General features: G+C 34.4%; 3 protein-coding genes across 10 annotated transcripts; all 3 read right to left on the bottom strand.

Annotated features, from left to right (window-relative positions):
- Positions 1 to 483: 483 nt before the first annotated feature.
- On the bottom strand, positions 484 to 3081 carry LOC108450402 (uncharacterized). Its single transcript, XM_017748009.2, has 5 exons — positions 2827 to 3081; positions 2088 to 2159; positions 1616 to 1782; positions 1209 to 1320; positions 484 to 1019 (listed from the first exon to the last, which is right to left on the bottom strand). Exons 1-5 carry the CDS (start codon positions 2869 to 2871, stop codon positions 801 to 803), a joined length of 615 nt encoding a protein of 204 aa, XP_017603498.1. The 5' UTR covers positions 2872 to 3081; the 3' UTR covers positions 484 to 800.
- A 625-nt stretch (positions 3082 to 3706) lies between these two features.
- Positions 3707 to 10538, bottom strand: LOC108489853 (sister chromatid cohesion 1 protein 2). 4 transcript variants are annotated; one of them, XM_053028170.1, is made up of 13 exons: positions 10225 to 10538; positions 9218 to 9482; positions 9098 to 9135; positions 8973 to 9019; positions 8329 to 8378; positions 7033 to 8198; positions 6578 to 6689; positions 5631 to 5764; positions 5074 to 5555; positions 4698 to 4734; positions 4560 to 4584; positions 4313 to 4445; positions 3707 to 4077 (listed from the first exon to the last, which is right to left on the bottom strand). In XM_053028170.1, exons 1-13 carry the CDS (start codon positions 10346 to 10348, stop codon positions 3958 to 3960), a joined length of 2733 nt encoding a protein of 910 aa, XP_052884130.1. In that variant the 5' UTR covers positions 10349 to 10538; the 3' UTR covers positions 3707 to 3957. The 4 variants fall into 4 exon arrangements, with proteins under 4 accessions (XP_052884130.1, XP_017650023.1, XP_017650022.1 ...); XM_017794534.2 differs by having other exon boundaries at positions 4560 to 4581; positions 7033 to 8195; XM_017794533.2 differs by having other exon boundaries at positions 4560 to 4581; positions 10225 to 10532.
- A 2292-nt stretch (positions 10539 to 12830) lies between these two features.
- On the bottom strand, positions 12831 to 16324 carry LOC108451919 (probable choline kinase 1). 5 transcript variants are annotated; one of them, XM_053028920.1, is made up of 9 exons: positions 15845 to 16274; positions 15604 to 15668; positions 15013 to 15397; positions 14798 to 14919; positions 14510 to 14705; positions 13620 to 13737; positions 13471 to 13518; positions 13299 to 13399; positions 12831 to 13209 (listed from the first exon to the last, which is right to left on the bottom strand). In XM_053028920.1, the coding sequence occupies exons 3-9, from the start codon at positions 15361 to 15363 to the stop codon at positions 13105 to 13107; spliced, it is 1041 nt and encodes a 346-aa protein (XP_052884880.1). In that variant the 5' UTR covers positions 15364 to 15397; positions 15604 to 15668; positions 15845 to 16274; the 3' UTR covers positions 12831 to 13104. The 5 variants fall into 5 exon arrangements, 2 of the variants coding, with proteins under 2 accessions (XP_052884880.1, XP_017605116.1); XM_017749627.2 differs by lacking the exon at positions 15604 to 15668 and having other exon boundaries at positions 15845 to 16076; XR_008283339.1 differs by lacking the exons at positions 12831 to 13209; positions 13299 to 13399; positions 13471 to 13518; positions 15604 to 15668 and adding an exon at positions 14072 to 14203 and having other exon boundaries at positions 13644 to 13737; positions 15845 to 16324.

Here is a 16324-nt window from a genome sequence, read left to right as displayed (position 1 = left end):
ACTACACATTTGTGTACCTCAACATCTTTGTTTGTTATTGAATCATTCCATCATAATAACCAAGTTATAACTTCATTTCAGTTTCTGGAATCACTTTGCAGGGACCTTGGGTTATACAGCAGTTAAATCCGAGGGTACATTCTCAAAAATTTTCAGTTCATGACGCCATGGTTGGTTTTTCCAAGCAACAAAGAGGCCTAAAATACCTGACGCCTGTTGTGTGAGTGGTAAAGAGCTCAATACCCATCAAACAAAGTCTCGTTCTCAAGTTGTGAAAATGAAGAAAGTAGGCACCGGAGTTCCTCCCGTTTGGAGCTCAACTTCTGAATCGTCAGGATTTAATATGGCTACCGGATATAGGGGGTCTTAAACCTAAAAAAAGACATAGGATATAATTGATAGCTCAAAGACCATGGAATTTTTCAACCAAAAAACTATGAAAACAACAAGTTCCTACATCACACAATGCCAGTGGAGTGGATATCAAATCAAATAGAAACTGAAGTGTGATATTGTCTTCAAATTATAGGCTAGGCGAATGGTACTAAACGAAGAAATAGTTTAATTTATGTTTAAAGGAGTTCAGACTTTGGGGAACCAGAGGGATGCAGCCAATAAATGCAGGCAAAGGCCACGTCTTTTGCTGCACCTAACTATTAGTACCTCAAAAAGCAAAACAGTAAATGCTATGTTTGAGCTATAAAGAAACTTTGCTAAACTTTGAGTAAGACACTATTATTCTAATTAAAGTGATCTACACCCGCACTTGCGGTTCTTCCATACTGAACACAAATCACTTTTCATGCTGCCACTTCTGTTTTGGCCTCCCTCTTTCTGCCTTTTCTTTGGCTACCACCTTGTTCTTGCTCCTCAGCCTTCTTTTGAGCTCGAATCAAAGCTCTTCGTATACGAGGCCTCATTTCTCGCACTTTTCGGGGAGGCATCATGTATGGTTCAAGGGGCCTATCACCAAAGGGGTGTTCACTATCAGCAAATATCCTCAATTTTCGATCTCTATCCTGCATTCATAAGATGCAATAATCTATAAGAAAACAGAAATCTGAACTATACTGAGCCACAAAAAAATAATACTAAAAGAAGGCGGGCTAACAGAAGTAAATGAGAATTTGAATATCACAAAGCAAATAACAGAACATGATGTTTACAGATAAGGACAGGTCATAGTTTAATCAGGTCTAAGTACTTACATCACGCAGTTTGTTTCTAGGAAGCATACGCAGAACAGCTTTACGTATGACTTCTGTAGGATCCTTTGCCATCTGGTCCTTTAAACTTCTTTCTTTGAGGTGGCCGACATAGCTGAAGGATAAATATGATTCATAAATAGAAGGAAATGTAGTAGAACATCACTAACTGATGCATCCAATCTCAAGAACCATATAGAGACTAATAAAGGAGGAGGATCTCAGAGAACTACATTAAGAATGTCAAATTTTCCTGTTTTATTTACAGAAACTCAAAAAGTAAGTATGTTTTGATATTTGTAATTCATAATACCATCTTAAACTCAAAAACATCATTAATTTCCATGTAGTCACACTACGCAATCAACTTCAATTCATTAAAAGAAACAGCAGAAAACAGTAATACTTGCCCTGTATGCCAGTAATAAACCTTGTCTGTAAGTTTTCTCCCTGTAACACATACATCCTTGGCATTGATCACAATGCACATATCCCCATCATCACGATTTGGAGCGTAAGTAGGCTTGTCCTTTCCTTGAATAACAGTAGAAATTTGAGATGCTAATCTTCCGAGAACCTGTTAAAATAAAGTATGCAACTTCATTCTAGTTGCTTTCAACCTCAGGCAGGATAAACATGTTAAAATAAATGGTTCAACATACTATTAAATGGGTTTGCATTGAGAAACCACAATGAGTAAAACCATAAAATCACGCATGTTTTAATCATTATCACTTCTCAAAGAGAGGTACAGGGATGGAGGGTTCCAAGCCCCCACATCTCTGGCTTCCAGAAAATAAGTTTCACAAATTTAAGTCCTCCTCTTTACAATACCAAAAGGATTAATTATCTTTGAAAGAACTCAGAAAAGGATAAAGATACCTGGCCTTTAGCATCGAAAACTCTCCATCTCAGACCTTCCAGATTAATTCGCCTCAGACCAGCAAGTGCTTTCTGCACGAGTTAAAAGCAAAAATTAGAAAAATAAAATAAAAAAGAAGCCAGTGTTTATCATTGAGCAGTATTTACAATTTACATTGCACTACAATCAGAAATCCTTATCTAGAATAATTTCTAGTTCAGAAATTTCTAAGGTCCCTGACACATTTTTTATGGCATAAATTTTAGAACTACTGGATTAGACTAAATCACGCTCCATAAATGAAGGTTAAAAGCTGAAGAACCTGAAATACGAAATTGCCCAGGATTACAAACCACTCATTCATCTAGAACTTTTTGGATAGTTGACAATTTAACTCAATGGGATCACAGCAAAATCACATAAAATCCATAGAAAATGTTTTTTCATGTTTTCTCTTCGCAGCATATTCACTCAACTAAGTACACTCTATTTCAGTTGAAAACGTTACAGCAAAGTTTCTCTCTTCCAACTATCACCTCCCTACACCGCTTGTATGTAAACAATCAAAATGAAGTCGGAACTTCTGCAAACTACGCATCATATTGCCAAAATAAGTGATAATTAAGTCGGTAAATATTACTAACAGTTAGCGTGCATTGCCATGTAAGGTGATTTTTGCAACAAAAGTTGAGCTAAATTATGGATTATTTGATTAAAAATGAAAGATTAAGCAATATAATGATGAAGATAAAAACTAGCCTTTAAGTTCCCATTGAAAGTGGTTGCTGCTGCTTGGGCTGCCATTTTTCCGTAATTTTCAGCCACAATAAAAAGATAATAATCGAAGAAGATCAAGAGGGGAATTTTAGTTGAAAAAAAAAAAAGGAAAAAATTCTTTAAACCCTGATCTAGGGTTTGAGATGACAAAGACGAGAGAGGGAGCAGAGTTGTTGGATATGCACTCAATCATTAAATTGGGCTAATGGGCTTGACTTGGACTATCATTATATACAGTGACCCAAATTTAAATATGACAAAAATTTATTATTTATGATGAAATCCACAAATAAAAAATCAAGAATTGATTTTTTTTTACAGAATACACTACCACACAAACAAACTTATGGATCGAGTCACACCAGTTAATGAGCCGGTTGCTTGAGTTCGGCAAACCTACGAATCCAACCTAGATAAACTCACACCAATTAATGAATTTACTGCTTGAATTCAAACAAATATTCTCACTTGAAACTTTTCTTACCAGTTTATTGAATCATCCTGTTACTTGAAAAGAGTTAAAATAAAATTACAAAATATTGAAAATGAATCAATAAAGCAAAACCTTTTTCACTCTACCTATAATTTATATAATGAGCAACACTTTTTTTTTTTTTTTTGCAAAACCAGATTTACACATAATTTAATAAACCCACTCATAACGTGGTGAAAAAAAACAAAATTATATAATAAATGCATTTATAGAGAAACTGTAAAACACAAATGTTAAAATTTACAAACTTAAGCTCAAATTTCACTATATATGTTTATTTTTATTTTTCCGAATTACAAAAACACTTTTAAAGTAATATAATTTATTCTGTAAAATAAATGCATTTTCACCTTTACTCGAGACCCAAGCTGAATAAAAAATTTAATATTAGCAGAGATAATTTTCTCAGTAAACTAGGACCAAGTCCAAAATTTTCTAACAGCTTTGCGGCTGAAGGGGAATGGCACAGTAATTCGGGGTTAAGTCTATACAATAATTAAAAAGGGCTGTTAAAGAAAACAAAGATCCTAACAAAATAAGTAACAAAGTAGTTGCATCCTATATTTTCCAATTCACATATCAGCTAAAATAACTACAACACACATTTACAGAGTGAATCCTCATTTAACATGCCTTCCCAAGCAAAAAACCATTTCCTCCCACTTTGGACCTTTCACAACAACAATGTCACTAAAAGCCTCTTCTTGCTGCACATCCACAAGCCCTGTACTTTTCAACACCTGCAAATTTTGCACCAACAAATCTAACCTACTTAGCTTTCAGTTTGAACATTTCCATCACTCACATACTTGGGTGCCAAATATGAATATACTTTAAGCAAAGCAACATACGCAAGCTTAAGCATTCCTTTAATGGCAAGTTAACCAGTCAAGTCAGTGCAACCAGACTGAACAAATGAGTAAAAATGACCATTGCTAGAGAATTTGATTTTCGTTATTGGACATTACAACGTACCAGTATCTCATAAAAGAGTCTCACACTCGCTTTCTTTGTTTTTCCTTCCAGAAGCTGTGATAAGTTCACCTTTTCCTCCTCCTTTTTTTCCCTTTGATCTAGAAAACTCATCTGCAATCTCTCTGCCACCATTCTGTGCATCAAAGATTCAACTTTGTAATAAGGAACGTTTTGCAACAAATTGTACAGGGTTCGCACTAACTGCTCAAGTTGAACAAGAACATTGCAAAGGCCATATATATCTTACCTGGTTCTTGAAGACCATCCATCTGCTAGTCATGAAAAAGTTCGGGTAAGAATACCGCATGTGAACAAAAAATATTCAATCTACAATGAAGCCAAAGAAATCAAAGTTTAAATTAAGAACATTATGAATAGCTCTTACCCTGTCCCTGGTTATCATCTTCATTTGAATGCATGTCCTGCCCAAAATCTTAACGAAGTAAATAACCAATAGAGGATGTTCCAAATAGGGAAGACAACAAACAACAAAATGTAATGTGATTGATACAATTATATGGAGCACCCCAAATATGGTTTGTGTTCCAAAGTCCAACCTTATCGTGCATTAGATGATTTAAGATCTACTTTGAGAGATGTTACGCGTTAAACATAACAGAATAAGTTGATGCAATGCATGATTAACGGTTAAGTGTAAACCAATGCCTGTGTGCATCAATATAATTGCCCAGTCAGATGGTTATTCTAAATCCATATCACAGTAAGGCAGCTACTTGTAATCATAAATTCACCCTGCTCACCAGATTGAGATCAAGGTCTTCATTTTTGTTCAGGGAAGACTCCTCTACAATTTCATTCAGAGAAGGCTCTTTCTTCATGCTTTGAGTAGGATCCACATTCTCTGGTCCTACATCTAAGTTATAAAATTTCAGGTCCTTAGGGCTCCCAAAATGCCTCAATGATTTAGAGTACAGAACAGGTGTTTGTGGAGCAATTTCTGTCTGTTCTCCAACAACAAGGGAAGTTGACTGCCGAATAGGTGTTTGTGGAGCAATTCCGGCCTGCTCTGAGGATCCATCAAATAGAGGAGATTTTGAGAGGTTCAACATAACTGGAGGATCCCTCATTTCAACAGTTGCTGGAGTAAGTTCTGCTGGCTCAAAAGATCCATCAACTGCAGGAGGTTCAGAAGTGTCCATCTGTTCCGGAGGTTTTATGATATTAACAGATTTGAGAATTCGCAATCTCTTTCCAGAGTAGATAGATTTAAGCTCCGACGTGCCTGTCAAGAGGATGATTAACAAAGAAGCATAACTAGAGAAATAACATGTAGAAATATATCTGATAGAGCAATTACAGGGAACCGAAGGCTCTAAGAAACCCTGGGGAAGGCTGGAAATCCAAGTCCTCCTTGCACCCAGAGCAGTATGACCATCCTTTCTCCCCTTAGAGACCAAATCACTTGCATCTTTTATCCATTGCCGCATTATGCTGCAAAAAATTGAACATGAAATCAAATGATAGAAGCTGTGTGGTTTATTATTTCTATCCCTTAACTTTTTAACCAATAACCAATGTCCAAATTACAAAGTGATACTGTATAACCCATAGAAAGGTGACACAGCTATTAAATCAATTGAAAAAAGACGGCACAAATTGGGACGTTGAAATACAAATATATATGTATAGTGTGTGTATTCTACACAATAGCAGAATCAACTACCAGACCAAGGCATGAAAAAGTATGCTAAGATTTACCATAAAATTCCTTTTTGTCTTGCTCATACTGCAGCAGTAAGATGTGCAACTCATACGAAGAAACATCATCATGTTACAATATCCAGGGCTTAGAGATCAAATTGGGACGTGAAAATACAAATATATATGTATAGTGTGTGTATTCTACACAATAGCAGAATCAACTACCAGACCAAGGCGTGAAAAAGTATGCTAAGATTTACCATAAAATTCCCTTTTGTCTTGCTCATACTGCAGCAGTAAGATGTGCAACTCATACGAAGAAACATCATCATGTTACAATATCCAGGGCTTAGAGATCAAACCAAACATCACCCAATTTTAATAATCGGCACCATTCATTACAACACATGTTATTTCTAATTACATCATAAATTCCAATCCATACTACTCCAGAATGCAACAAATACATACAGCTATCATATGCAACAATGATGCGTGGCACAATATATGATGTTACCCCACAATGTCTAGCCTATAAAGTAGATTAACAACATAAAACTACTTGAACTGACTACATAGAGTTTTGAGGTAACCATAGCTTACTCATTAGGGAAAACTATCACTTCATCAAACAAACATTTTCTCTTCCGAGAAAACCGAGCACGTTCCCTTTTAGCAGGAGTTGGGATAAGCATAAAATGAGGGGTAGTAGCTCCTGCGTTAAAGGAAAGAAATTGTATATTAGACAAATGTTTTAACACAATTTATGACCCAAAAGGAAGTTTCAACTTGGGGCCAAATATTGTAAAGGGAACATTATATTTTTTTATGATGTTCCCTTATATATGACGGTTAGACCTCCATACAACATCCTTTGGATATGTGTTAGACATGGGGTAGATCATTGAAAATGAAGAGTAAGAGTTTGAACAACAAAGAAAAAAATTGTAATTGTCAAAAAAACAGGAATCGCGTTAACTGTCCACCTCATCAAACACAAGAAAGGTTATATTCTTAAGGGGGCCTAGAAAGGATACCATCTTAATATTTCCTTGTACCTGAAGCATCTCGCAACATGGACAGAGGATTTGTGTCCAATGTAACAGACAAAGGATGGTCTTTAGCAGCGACCTGACATTTTCCATCCTTGGAAGTTCTCATTGCTGGAAACTTCCCATTCTCTGCATCAGTTTGATTCTCTTCAGCAAGTGGTCTAACAAGTGTGGAAGGTTCCTGAAGGTCCACGTCAGAGAAACCTTCAGCCTGGAGCTTCTTCACACTGGCTCCCGAGTTGCAACCTTCCTCCATAAAATGGTGTACTTCATTTTCTGGTTGCACCCTATTCGAACCCTTCTTCTTCTCTCTGCTAGTTTGTTCTTCACCAAAAGATTTCATGAAAGCTGGAGATTTCTCCTCAACCTCAACAATAAGATTCAAACATTCTTCTTGACAGAATTCATCATTATGATTCTCCCTGCTTGCTTCTCTTCCTATACGGTTTTCTGAGCTTGCAATGCCTGGAACCTCCTTACTTGCTTTCATGCTCACATGATCTTCCTCCAATACCTGGTACACTTCATTTTCGAATTGTGGCAGAAGCAAACCCATCTTTTCTCTATTAACTAGATCTTCAACAAGTGATTCAACAGGGATTAGAGGTTCCTCCTCAGCCTCAGGATGCAGGTTCATCCCTTCTTCTGAAGAGAACCTATCATTGCTTTTCTCTCTGCTTGATGAGCCAGCAAGGTCCGGAACCCATGCACTTGCTTCCAGGACACATGCATGATCTTCCTCCATAGCCTGGTTCAATTCTTTTTCTGATTCTAATAGATCTGGACCCTCAATCATTTCACTAGTAGTTTGATCTTTAGCAAATGGATTAAGTTTAAAAGGACCAGAGGAATCCTCCGCAGCCTCAAAACGAAGGCTCAAACATTCTTCTGACAGTAATCTATCACTGATTTTCTCTCTATTTGCTTCTTGCACTGTACAGTTCTCCAGACCAGACATGTCAGGAACCTCCAAATGCTCTCTCTCATTTTTATCAAAAACTTTAACAATGTTAAGAGGTTCTTCCTCCACCCTACAAACCATTTTAAGATGTGAAACCTCCTCGTGAATGGAGGTATCACACCGAAGCTTTTCCATGCTTGCTTCTGATTCACATACATCATGTAATGCTCTTGCTTCTGTCTCGAAGGTCATCAGGTGGCATGAAAGACTGCTGAAAAAATAATATGATTAGAAAAAGTTTTTAACAACTTTGAGGCTTTTAGCTTCTTTCAGAAAGACATGATAGAACATATCTAAACATATAGAACTGAGAACCTAACAACTGAAATCGTTATGCATACTGTTCAGGTGGAATGTAATCTATCAAGAAAGCATCATCCAATGCCGCAATCTGCACAGAATGGAAGAGTCAAGTTGAGCAAATCAGGTGTTTATGCCGCAATCTATCAAAAATCAACATTGAAATATTAGCAGGAAAGCCACTGTTAATAATCTAACAATTTGTAAGAACCATTCGAGTATTTATGTTGCGTGTATAGGTCACATATGTTCCATAATAACAATCTTTCATAGTGAAAGCTTACCCCTTACAGCCTAAAAGCAGAAAAGAATGACATGAAAACCAATAAATCCGACTTTTCATCTATGCTCGGTATATTGCAATTACTACTATGAGCCCCTTCAGGCTTCAATGCAACAATAGCTGAGTGAACTTCTATCTTGTCACTAGGCCAAGAGGTTGTTGGCAACTGAATGAACTTTCAACAAAGTAATAGAAAAGCAATGAACTTTTAGTGAAAATAGAAAGGATTCAACATAAACAATTCCAAGTAGTTGAGATCATCTAACAAATTGGACTCGAGTCTTCTAAAAAAAATTGAAAGCAAACCACAAGCATGAACAGTATGAAAGATTTATATAAACCTGTTAAGCTCAATAGACTTCGATCAAATTACGATGAATGCAATATGATCAAATTACTTACCCTATCTAGGGAATATTGCATTGTTCCAGCATTTGTCCAAGCTACATCTGTTTCATCAAAGTTTAGTTAACAAACAAAGAGCAAACAAAACGAGGTAGAAAACTATTTCAAAGCAAAACCAATACCTTTCAGAGTTATTTCTTCACGAGGCACCTCATTATCTCTGGAAGAAGAACTACAATCTTGAGCACAAATAAAAGAAACAGAAATGACATGAAGCTTGTAATTAAACTAGATTAGTTTACCTACTAGTATCTTCAAGTACCTCCAGATCAAATGCATCCAACTCAAAGCACACAGGTCTAGTAATCGAGAAAGAAGCCGATCGGAGGGCCTCCTTCTTTGCTCTATTTTTTTCTCTAACCACAAATTCATTTATCTTAATCAGCAACTCTTGGCAATCATCAAAAAGATATTCAACCTTTTTGGAGTATATTCTGACAACACCAAGGAGGAGGTAGGCTAATACTCTATATGCCAGAATCTCAAGCTGGTTTTGCAAAATATCATCTGCAACACCATAAAAACATGAACACAACAATATTCCATTCATAAGTTTTTGTCTCAACAAAGATGAGAACAAAGGCCTTATTTGGCTTATTCTTGTATGCACCAAAAGAAATAAAATCCTGATAGAATGTCTAACCGAAAAAAAGAAATTCAATTAAATTGCTAAAACATGCATAATAGAAGATAGGAATCCAGAAAATTGAAATGCCTAAATTACCTGACTTCTACTAAGCACAAGATAGTTTGATATCCTTTTAACTTGAATCACAATTCCTTTAACTAATAAATAGATTTTAATTGTTTTTTTTTTTTTTAAATAGCATAGGATTGAGAATGTGAAATCAAGCACCCAGAAACAAGGTCACAGTGATAATTACTTTCAAATTTAAAAAAGAAAAACCCTTTGCGGCAATTTATCATACAATTCCCATTAACCACCTAATATTTAACTTACCTTTATACATTTCTCATCTCATGTAAACAACACAAAAAAACCAACCAAAAAGAAGACAACAACAATAATCTTTTATTCACTTCATATGTAACCAAAAAAATGAAAAGACTGAAACAAGCAAACAAACAAATAAATGAGACTGGAAAAACAACTCTGTTAAAGTCTCAGCTTTCTCTTTTCTTTTTTTACATGCCAAGGAAAAAGGTTACATTTTTCACTCAAAAGAAGCAAAGATAAAAGCAAATGAGTAATGGGCATTTGAAAAGGAAAAGAAAAAAAGAGACAAACCAACAGAAGAGGAGATATTAGTCCCAGATATTTGAGATTTCTTGAGTTTCTTGAAGAAATAAGCAGCTACCCATATGGCACCTAATGGCCCTTTCTTTGAGACTAGGCACTTTGAAATAAACATTGTTTTATTTCATTCACTTTCTATCCCTTCTTGTCTGCACTATTTTGGGTTTTGATTTACATAAGCATAGCACTTGGAAGTTAGACAACTCATTGTCCAGCAGAAGAGGAGAACAAAGCGAAGGCTATTTAAGAAGAAAACGGTCGGGTTGTGTACCTTGCAAGCCTCTTAATTATAACCCTCTTTTTCTATTTATCGGTTATTTTTAATGAGTTTTATAGAGGTAAAATAACATAGTTCTTTTCTGGGTCTTGTGTTTTTAATTTTATTTTCAATATCTTGGGGTTTTCATTCTTCAGTTTTTAAAATTATTTTTTAGGACTCAAACCTTTTTTTTTTTAAATCAATTAAACCCTTTTAATTTTTTTTACTAAATTGAGCCTTGAATTAACAAATAAATCTTTTTACTGATGTTGATCTTTAGTATTTAACAAAAACGTTGACATAATCTTTAATAGACATCACTACCATTATCTATTGTCAACATAATTATCATATCATCACTGATTAAAGACAATAACATAATCATAAATAAAATAATTAACTCAAAAATTTCAATTATATGTATTAATCACTAATATATCATTAGTTTTACTACATCCTTATCAAAACATGTTTCTATTATTAAATTGTTTTCAAATGAAATAATTTAATCCACAAGTTAATCCACAGGTTAATTTTTTCATGATTTTAAGATGATTTAATAAATAATGTAGATTTAAAAATTAAAAAATAAAATTAATTAAACTGTTAAAATCACCTTTTTATAAGTTAGAGAGGACAAATAAATGTTTATGCTATAGAACAAAACAGTACAATAACAAAAAGAGAAAGAATTTGAAATTCAATTTAGAAAACTAACCCACTGTACAAAGAGGAACAGCTTGCTTTGCTAAGCACGAATATGAAACTTATATATAAAATTTTGAACTAAATAAAAAGTAAGTTATATCAAACGTAAAATCATATGTAACCAAATCATAGTATTAAATATTAGTATTTAATTATAATACTAAATACCAATAAAAATTAAATAATTTGATATATTGAAAAATAAAATTAGAAAAATAATATGTGCTTAGTTTAAGTTTTAATATTATTTACTAAAAATAATGTGTTTAATGTAAATTTATTTTTCATATTATGAAAACTAAAAGAGTTATAATAAAAAACAAGAAAGGATAGTAGAGAAAATGAAAAGATAATTCAACTTTCATTTATACATGTAATTTGGTGTCAATCAATATAGGTTATAAAAATATAAATAGAGGAATTAACAAACTCTATAAATTCTTTACGAGTTATAAGAGAATAAATTCTTTGAGGTTTTGGGTGTTACGTATACATCCATTTATTAATAGATTTATAACAATTCAATAATATTAAATATTGAATATTTTTATTTTGCCCTTATTTTTATGGTAAATTATAAAATTAATTATTAAATCATGGGTAAGTTTTCATTTTGGTCATTTAATTAAAAAAATGTTACAATTTGATTATTGAATTATTTGAAAGTTTTCATTTAAATCAACGGGCTATTGAAATCAATGTTATATGGCTTTCTTTTTTCGCACTGTCTTCACCAATTGAAAGCTCTCTTTCCCTTTCTCTTCTACAATTCAGATTTTTTTTTCATGAAACAACTTTGAACATCACGAATCTAAACCAATCATCTGGAACAACTTCTATTTTAAACTATTGTGTTTTTCTCGAAGTGTTATTATTTAAAATAAGTTCTCCCAAGAGAAGCATCACCACATAACAAATTTTGTGCGGAACAACCTTAACATTTGAAATAGCCAAAATAACTTTTATTCAGGAACAACTCTTATTAATAATAACTCTTGCAATGCGTAAGTGTTTTTCCTCCTTTCAAAAACTTAAGTGAATTCTTTCTCACTATTCATCATCACTAACAAAAACTTTTCACCATCCTTTCTTAATTATTAATGCAATTGTAGCTGAAAAACAATTTCATTGATATTAATTATCTAACATTGTAACTCATATTTTCTAAAATCTATAAATAAGAGTCATGAATCAACTTTTGGCACTCTAAAATTTCTCAGACTTTTTACTCTAAAATTTCTCAGACTTTTTTTTTCTCTTTTAACCTTATCATCATCGGTCATATTTCCCATTTTTCACCTTAACGACCACCACTTGTCGATGCACTCAATGTTACTGAATTTACTCTGAAACTTTCTTTCCACCTTCTTTCAAAACATCTTATTTATCACGTCTTTTTTTTATTTATAAAAAGTATTAAAAATTTATATTTTGCCTTTTTAAAATTTCTCTATTGTTTTACTGTTTCATTATGTGGTTATCAACCATTAAAGGTACATCTAATACAAGAATATAATAAAATCAATAATTGCAGATTAATTAGCAAAGATTAATCTTATATGGCAGGCAACCTTATAGATTTTTGAAGTACCTCTTGATACTTTATCTATGACTCTTTAATAGGACAAGGTTTCTAGTGTCTCTTAATAATTGATTTGATGTAATTTTGTTTTAGTTTTCACCAAAAAAAGAAAAAAAAATACAAGAACATAGAAGAATTTGAATCATTAAATAGACAATACTTCAAAAGTGATTATACACTCATGGAAGAAGTAACCTTACAACAGTTATTTACATATTCTTTTTCACCAACCCCTTCAACAGGCTAGGTTTATTCTAAGTAATACTGTGTAAACCTATAGCTGTTCCTTGTTAACCCTGCGGCAATCCATGCTTAGGCTGCCTTAAAGAGTGAGGGACTCAAGCGCAAGGGTTTTCTTAAACCAGTACTGCTGAAACCTCTGCCTTGCATACTCCAGATAGTTAAAGTCTATCTTGTTTACATGACCCTGCATGTACACCCCACCCCTGAATTAGTCCACACAGCCCAGACAAAGCTAACCGATATGAAATGAAAGATAGTGCTGAAAACAGTTACCGAGATTATTCCCCATAAGCCCCAAAACAGATGATTAGCAAGAGTGTATTTCTCTGCATCAACAAGTAGCTGCTCCACTTCAGCATCACTGGGTTCATTACCTGCATTCAAGTATGTTAAAACCAATTACATGTAAATGGTGGCAAATATACACACAGATTGACATGATTACCTGAAGATGCTACATATGCACGGATGAATCTTCGTCGCTCATCTGTATCTGTTGTCAAAATACGGAAGAGAGGTACAATTAGACCCGAAAATGCCAGATAGTTTTTGATGTCAACGCACAGTTACTTCTAAATTAAATCAGGTACTCACCAGGGTATATGCTAAAGTCCAAAATATGGGGTGTCTCAGAATGATAATTTGCTGCCATCTCACAAAAGTGATTTGCAAGATCATAAGCAATAGGGTTGTAACTTGCATACTCGTAGTCCTGAAAAAGATGGGGAACAAATAACTCCTTATAACTATGCATAGTCGGAATATGGAAGTGGAAGAAATATATATGCTAAAATGCTGTGAAATATGGGTCAACAAAGAACATGTCCTAAGCAAAGCAAGTAAAAGGAGAGACCCAGAAAGTTCAACAGTACTATAAAAAAAGCAGACGAATTTCAGGAAACATGGAAAGGTCAACAAATAATAATTTTCCTACTGCATGCACAGTTAAGGGGTTATTTAGATATTGAACCATATTGCCCATAAAATATTAGAATTTTTTAAATCATTATGTAACAGATAGTCTTATTTAAGAGATAAATAGGAACCTCACAAAAGAGGCTGACCAAAGTCCCTTGGCTTCTCATCTTTTGCTTTTCTTTTTGTTTCATATGCTCAGTGGACTTGAAGCTTCACCCCACATACAGACCCCTCATCTGCAATTTCAGTTTACAAAAAATCTAGAAAATAAACAAGGTCTTAAGACGCATATTATTAACAGGGCATTTGAATACTATTTTTTAAAAACATGTATAAACAACTCAATTGACTATTTCCAACTTGGCCAACCATTAGCATACAGATGAAACAGCATTACCATTAAATCAAGCAGAAATGTTGCAATAAAATGCATAGATATGAACATGGTGGCTATATATATTCAATTAATATGCAAATTTAGCAGCCTACCCTTTTACAACGCTAACGGGGAAGTGCTGTATAGAAGATTGTATTAGCAAATGATAAAAACCAAATCAGAAACTTACGATTAAGGTAATTACTCTTGTTTCTTCATCCATCATTATGTTACCGTATTGCAAATCATTGTGACAAAACCCGATTTCTTGATAGCCCTGTGATAACTCTTTCTCTAGGATGCTGATTTCGTCTCCGAGAATATCCAAGCCGAACTCTTTTGCGGCTTCTGGGGAACAGAATTTCTTTGACAGACTAAGCCATGTCCTGGTAAGGAACAAAAAGGGTTTTACATCTTTCAACTCAAGAGTACAAAAGCAGTGAACCATACATATGCATATTGATATTAGTAATAGTACCTCAATCGCTTCCAGAGAAGTACATCCTTGGGACCAGGCATGTCAAGATTGTGGAACTCTCTTAATTTGGCTGCTACAAGGGAAGATATTTCAGGGTCACGGAGGTCGGCCGCAGAGAGTGTCTGATAAGATTAGACATCATAGAGACCATTAAGTAAAACAACAGTTGCAAAAGTGAGACATGATAAAGACAAAAAGACAAAGATTTGACATACCCTGGCATGAATGAACTCCTCAATCCTTCCATCTGGAAAGCGACCGAGAAGCCTAGGTCCTTGCCCATGCTTGGACATGCACTCAAAGGTCCTAATCTCATCGTCCCTATTGAAAAACACCTCCACACCTTCACCATAAACCCGGACCAACACTTTCTGATGAAGATCGCCATGTTTTGTCGGCCAGTTTATCTGGAAAACCTCGTTGGTCAGAGCTCCTTTCAACGGAACCACGTGAAATTCTTCCATATCTTTTATCATATCTCCCCACTCGGATGCCACTGCTTTCAGAACTTTCTTCAGTTCCTCTGGGGCACAGCTTGGAATGAACCCGTTCTTCTTTATGGCCATTTGTGTGTGTATCAATAGATAGAATTCAAGAGACCTGTAATCCAAATTACACAATTATGAACTGAAAGAGAGCTTTATAAATGCAAACAATTATATTCATGGAAAAGAAAACAGAATTTTATCCAGAAAGATCAAAACAAAACTCGGCAGAAATAGTAAATATAAGCTATAAGGATCCAAGCTAAGATTATACTTTAATCAATTTCAAATCTTTATCAAGAGGAGTTCTTGCAAATTAACCTTAGAGAATCAAAGAATCCATTTGAGTAAAGCCTTCAAAGTTCTGATATAACAAACAATTCCACCTTCAACCAATACAGAATTCCCACAAAATATTTCAAATCTTTAAGCATATTCATAAAAAAAGGGAAATTTATGTGAATGATCCCCGTGCATGCAATAGAACTTAATAAAAAAACATCAAGAAAACAAGCAAACGACATGGAATTTACAAGAAAGAAACAAAAAGAAGAAAACCCACCAAAGAGACTGATAAAATCCAAGAAAGTTGCAAACGGACACTCCAAAACTTTTCTTTTTCCTTAATGTGAGGTCTAAAAGTCTTGGAAGAAAACAATGCTTGATGAAAACTGGGGGTTGATTGTATGCTTTTATTTATAGAGGCGAAAACCATAAAGTCGTTTACTTTTTTCACTTTTTTGTGCTGTGATGCTGAAAATAATCATAATAATAACAATAACCTCTCCCGCGGAATCTCTATAGGGAGGAGCAACTTCTAAACGCGCTGTCTATCACACCTGGAAATGCGTGAAATTTACACGGACCAGTCACCGAAAGACACGTGGACAGACCGGCTGGAGTTTGCTTTGTCTGGTCTTCTCCCTGTTAATTTCGTGTGCTTGAAAAATTGGTATCAATTACGAGTGTTGCGGCGGTTGGTTTTGTCCATTTGCTTCTTAATTGGAATTTGGTCGGTTCAAATCTCCCAAGTCTTCCAACC

The sequence above is a fragment of the Gossypium arboreum genome, chromosome 5 (assembly GCF_025698485.1).
Source record: "Gossypium arboreum isolate Shixiya-1 chromosome 5, ASM2569848v2, whole genome shotgun sequence".
NCBI lineage: Eukaryota > Viridiplantae > Streptophyta > Magnoliopsida > Malvales > Malvaceae > Gossypium > Gossypium arboreum.
This window is presented reverse-complemented; position numbering and strand designations above follow the sequence as displayed.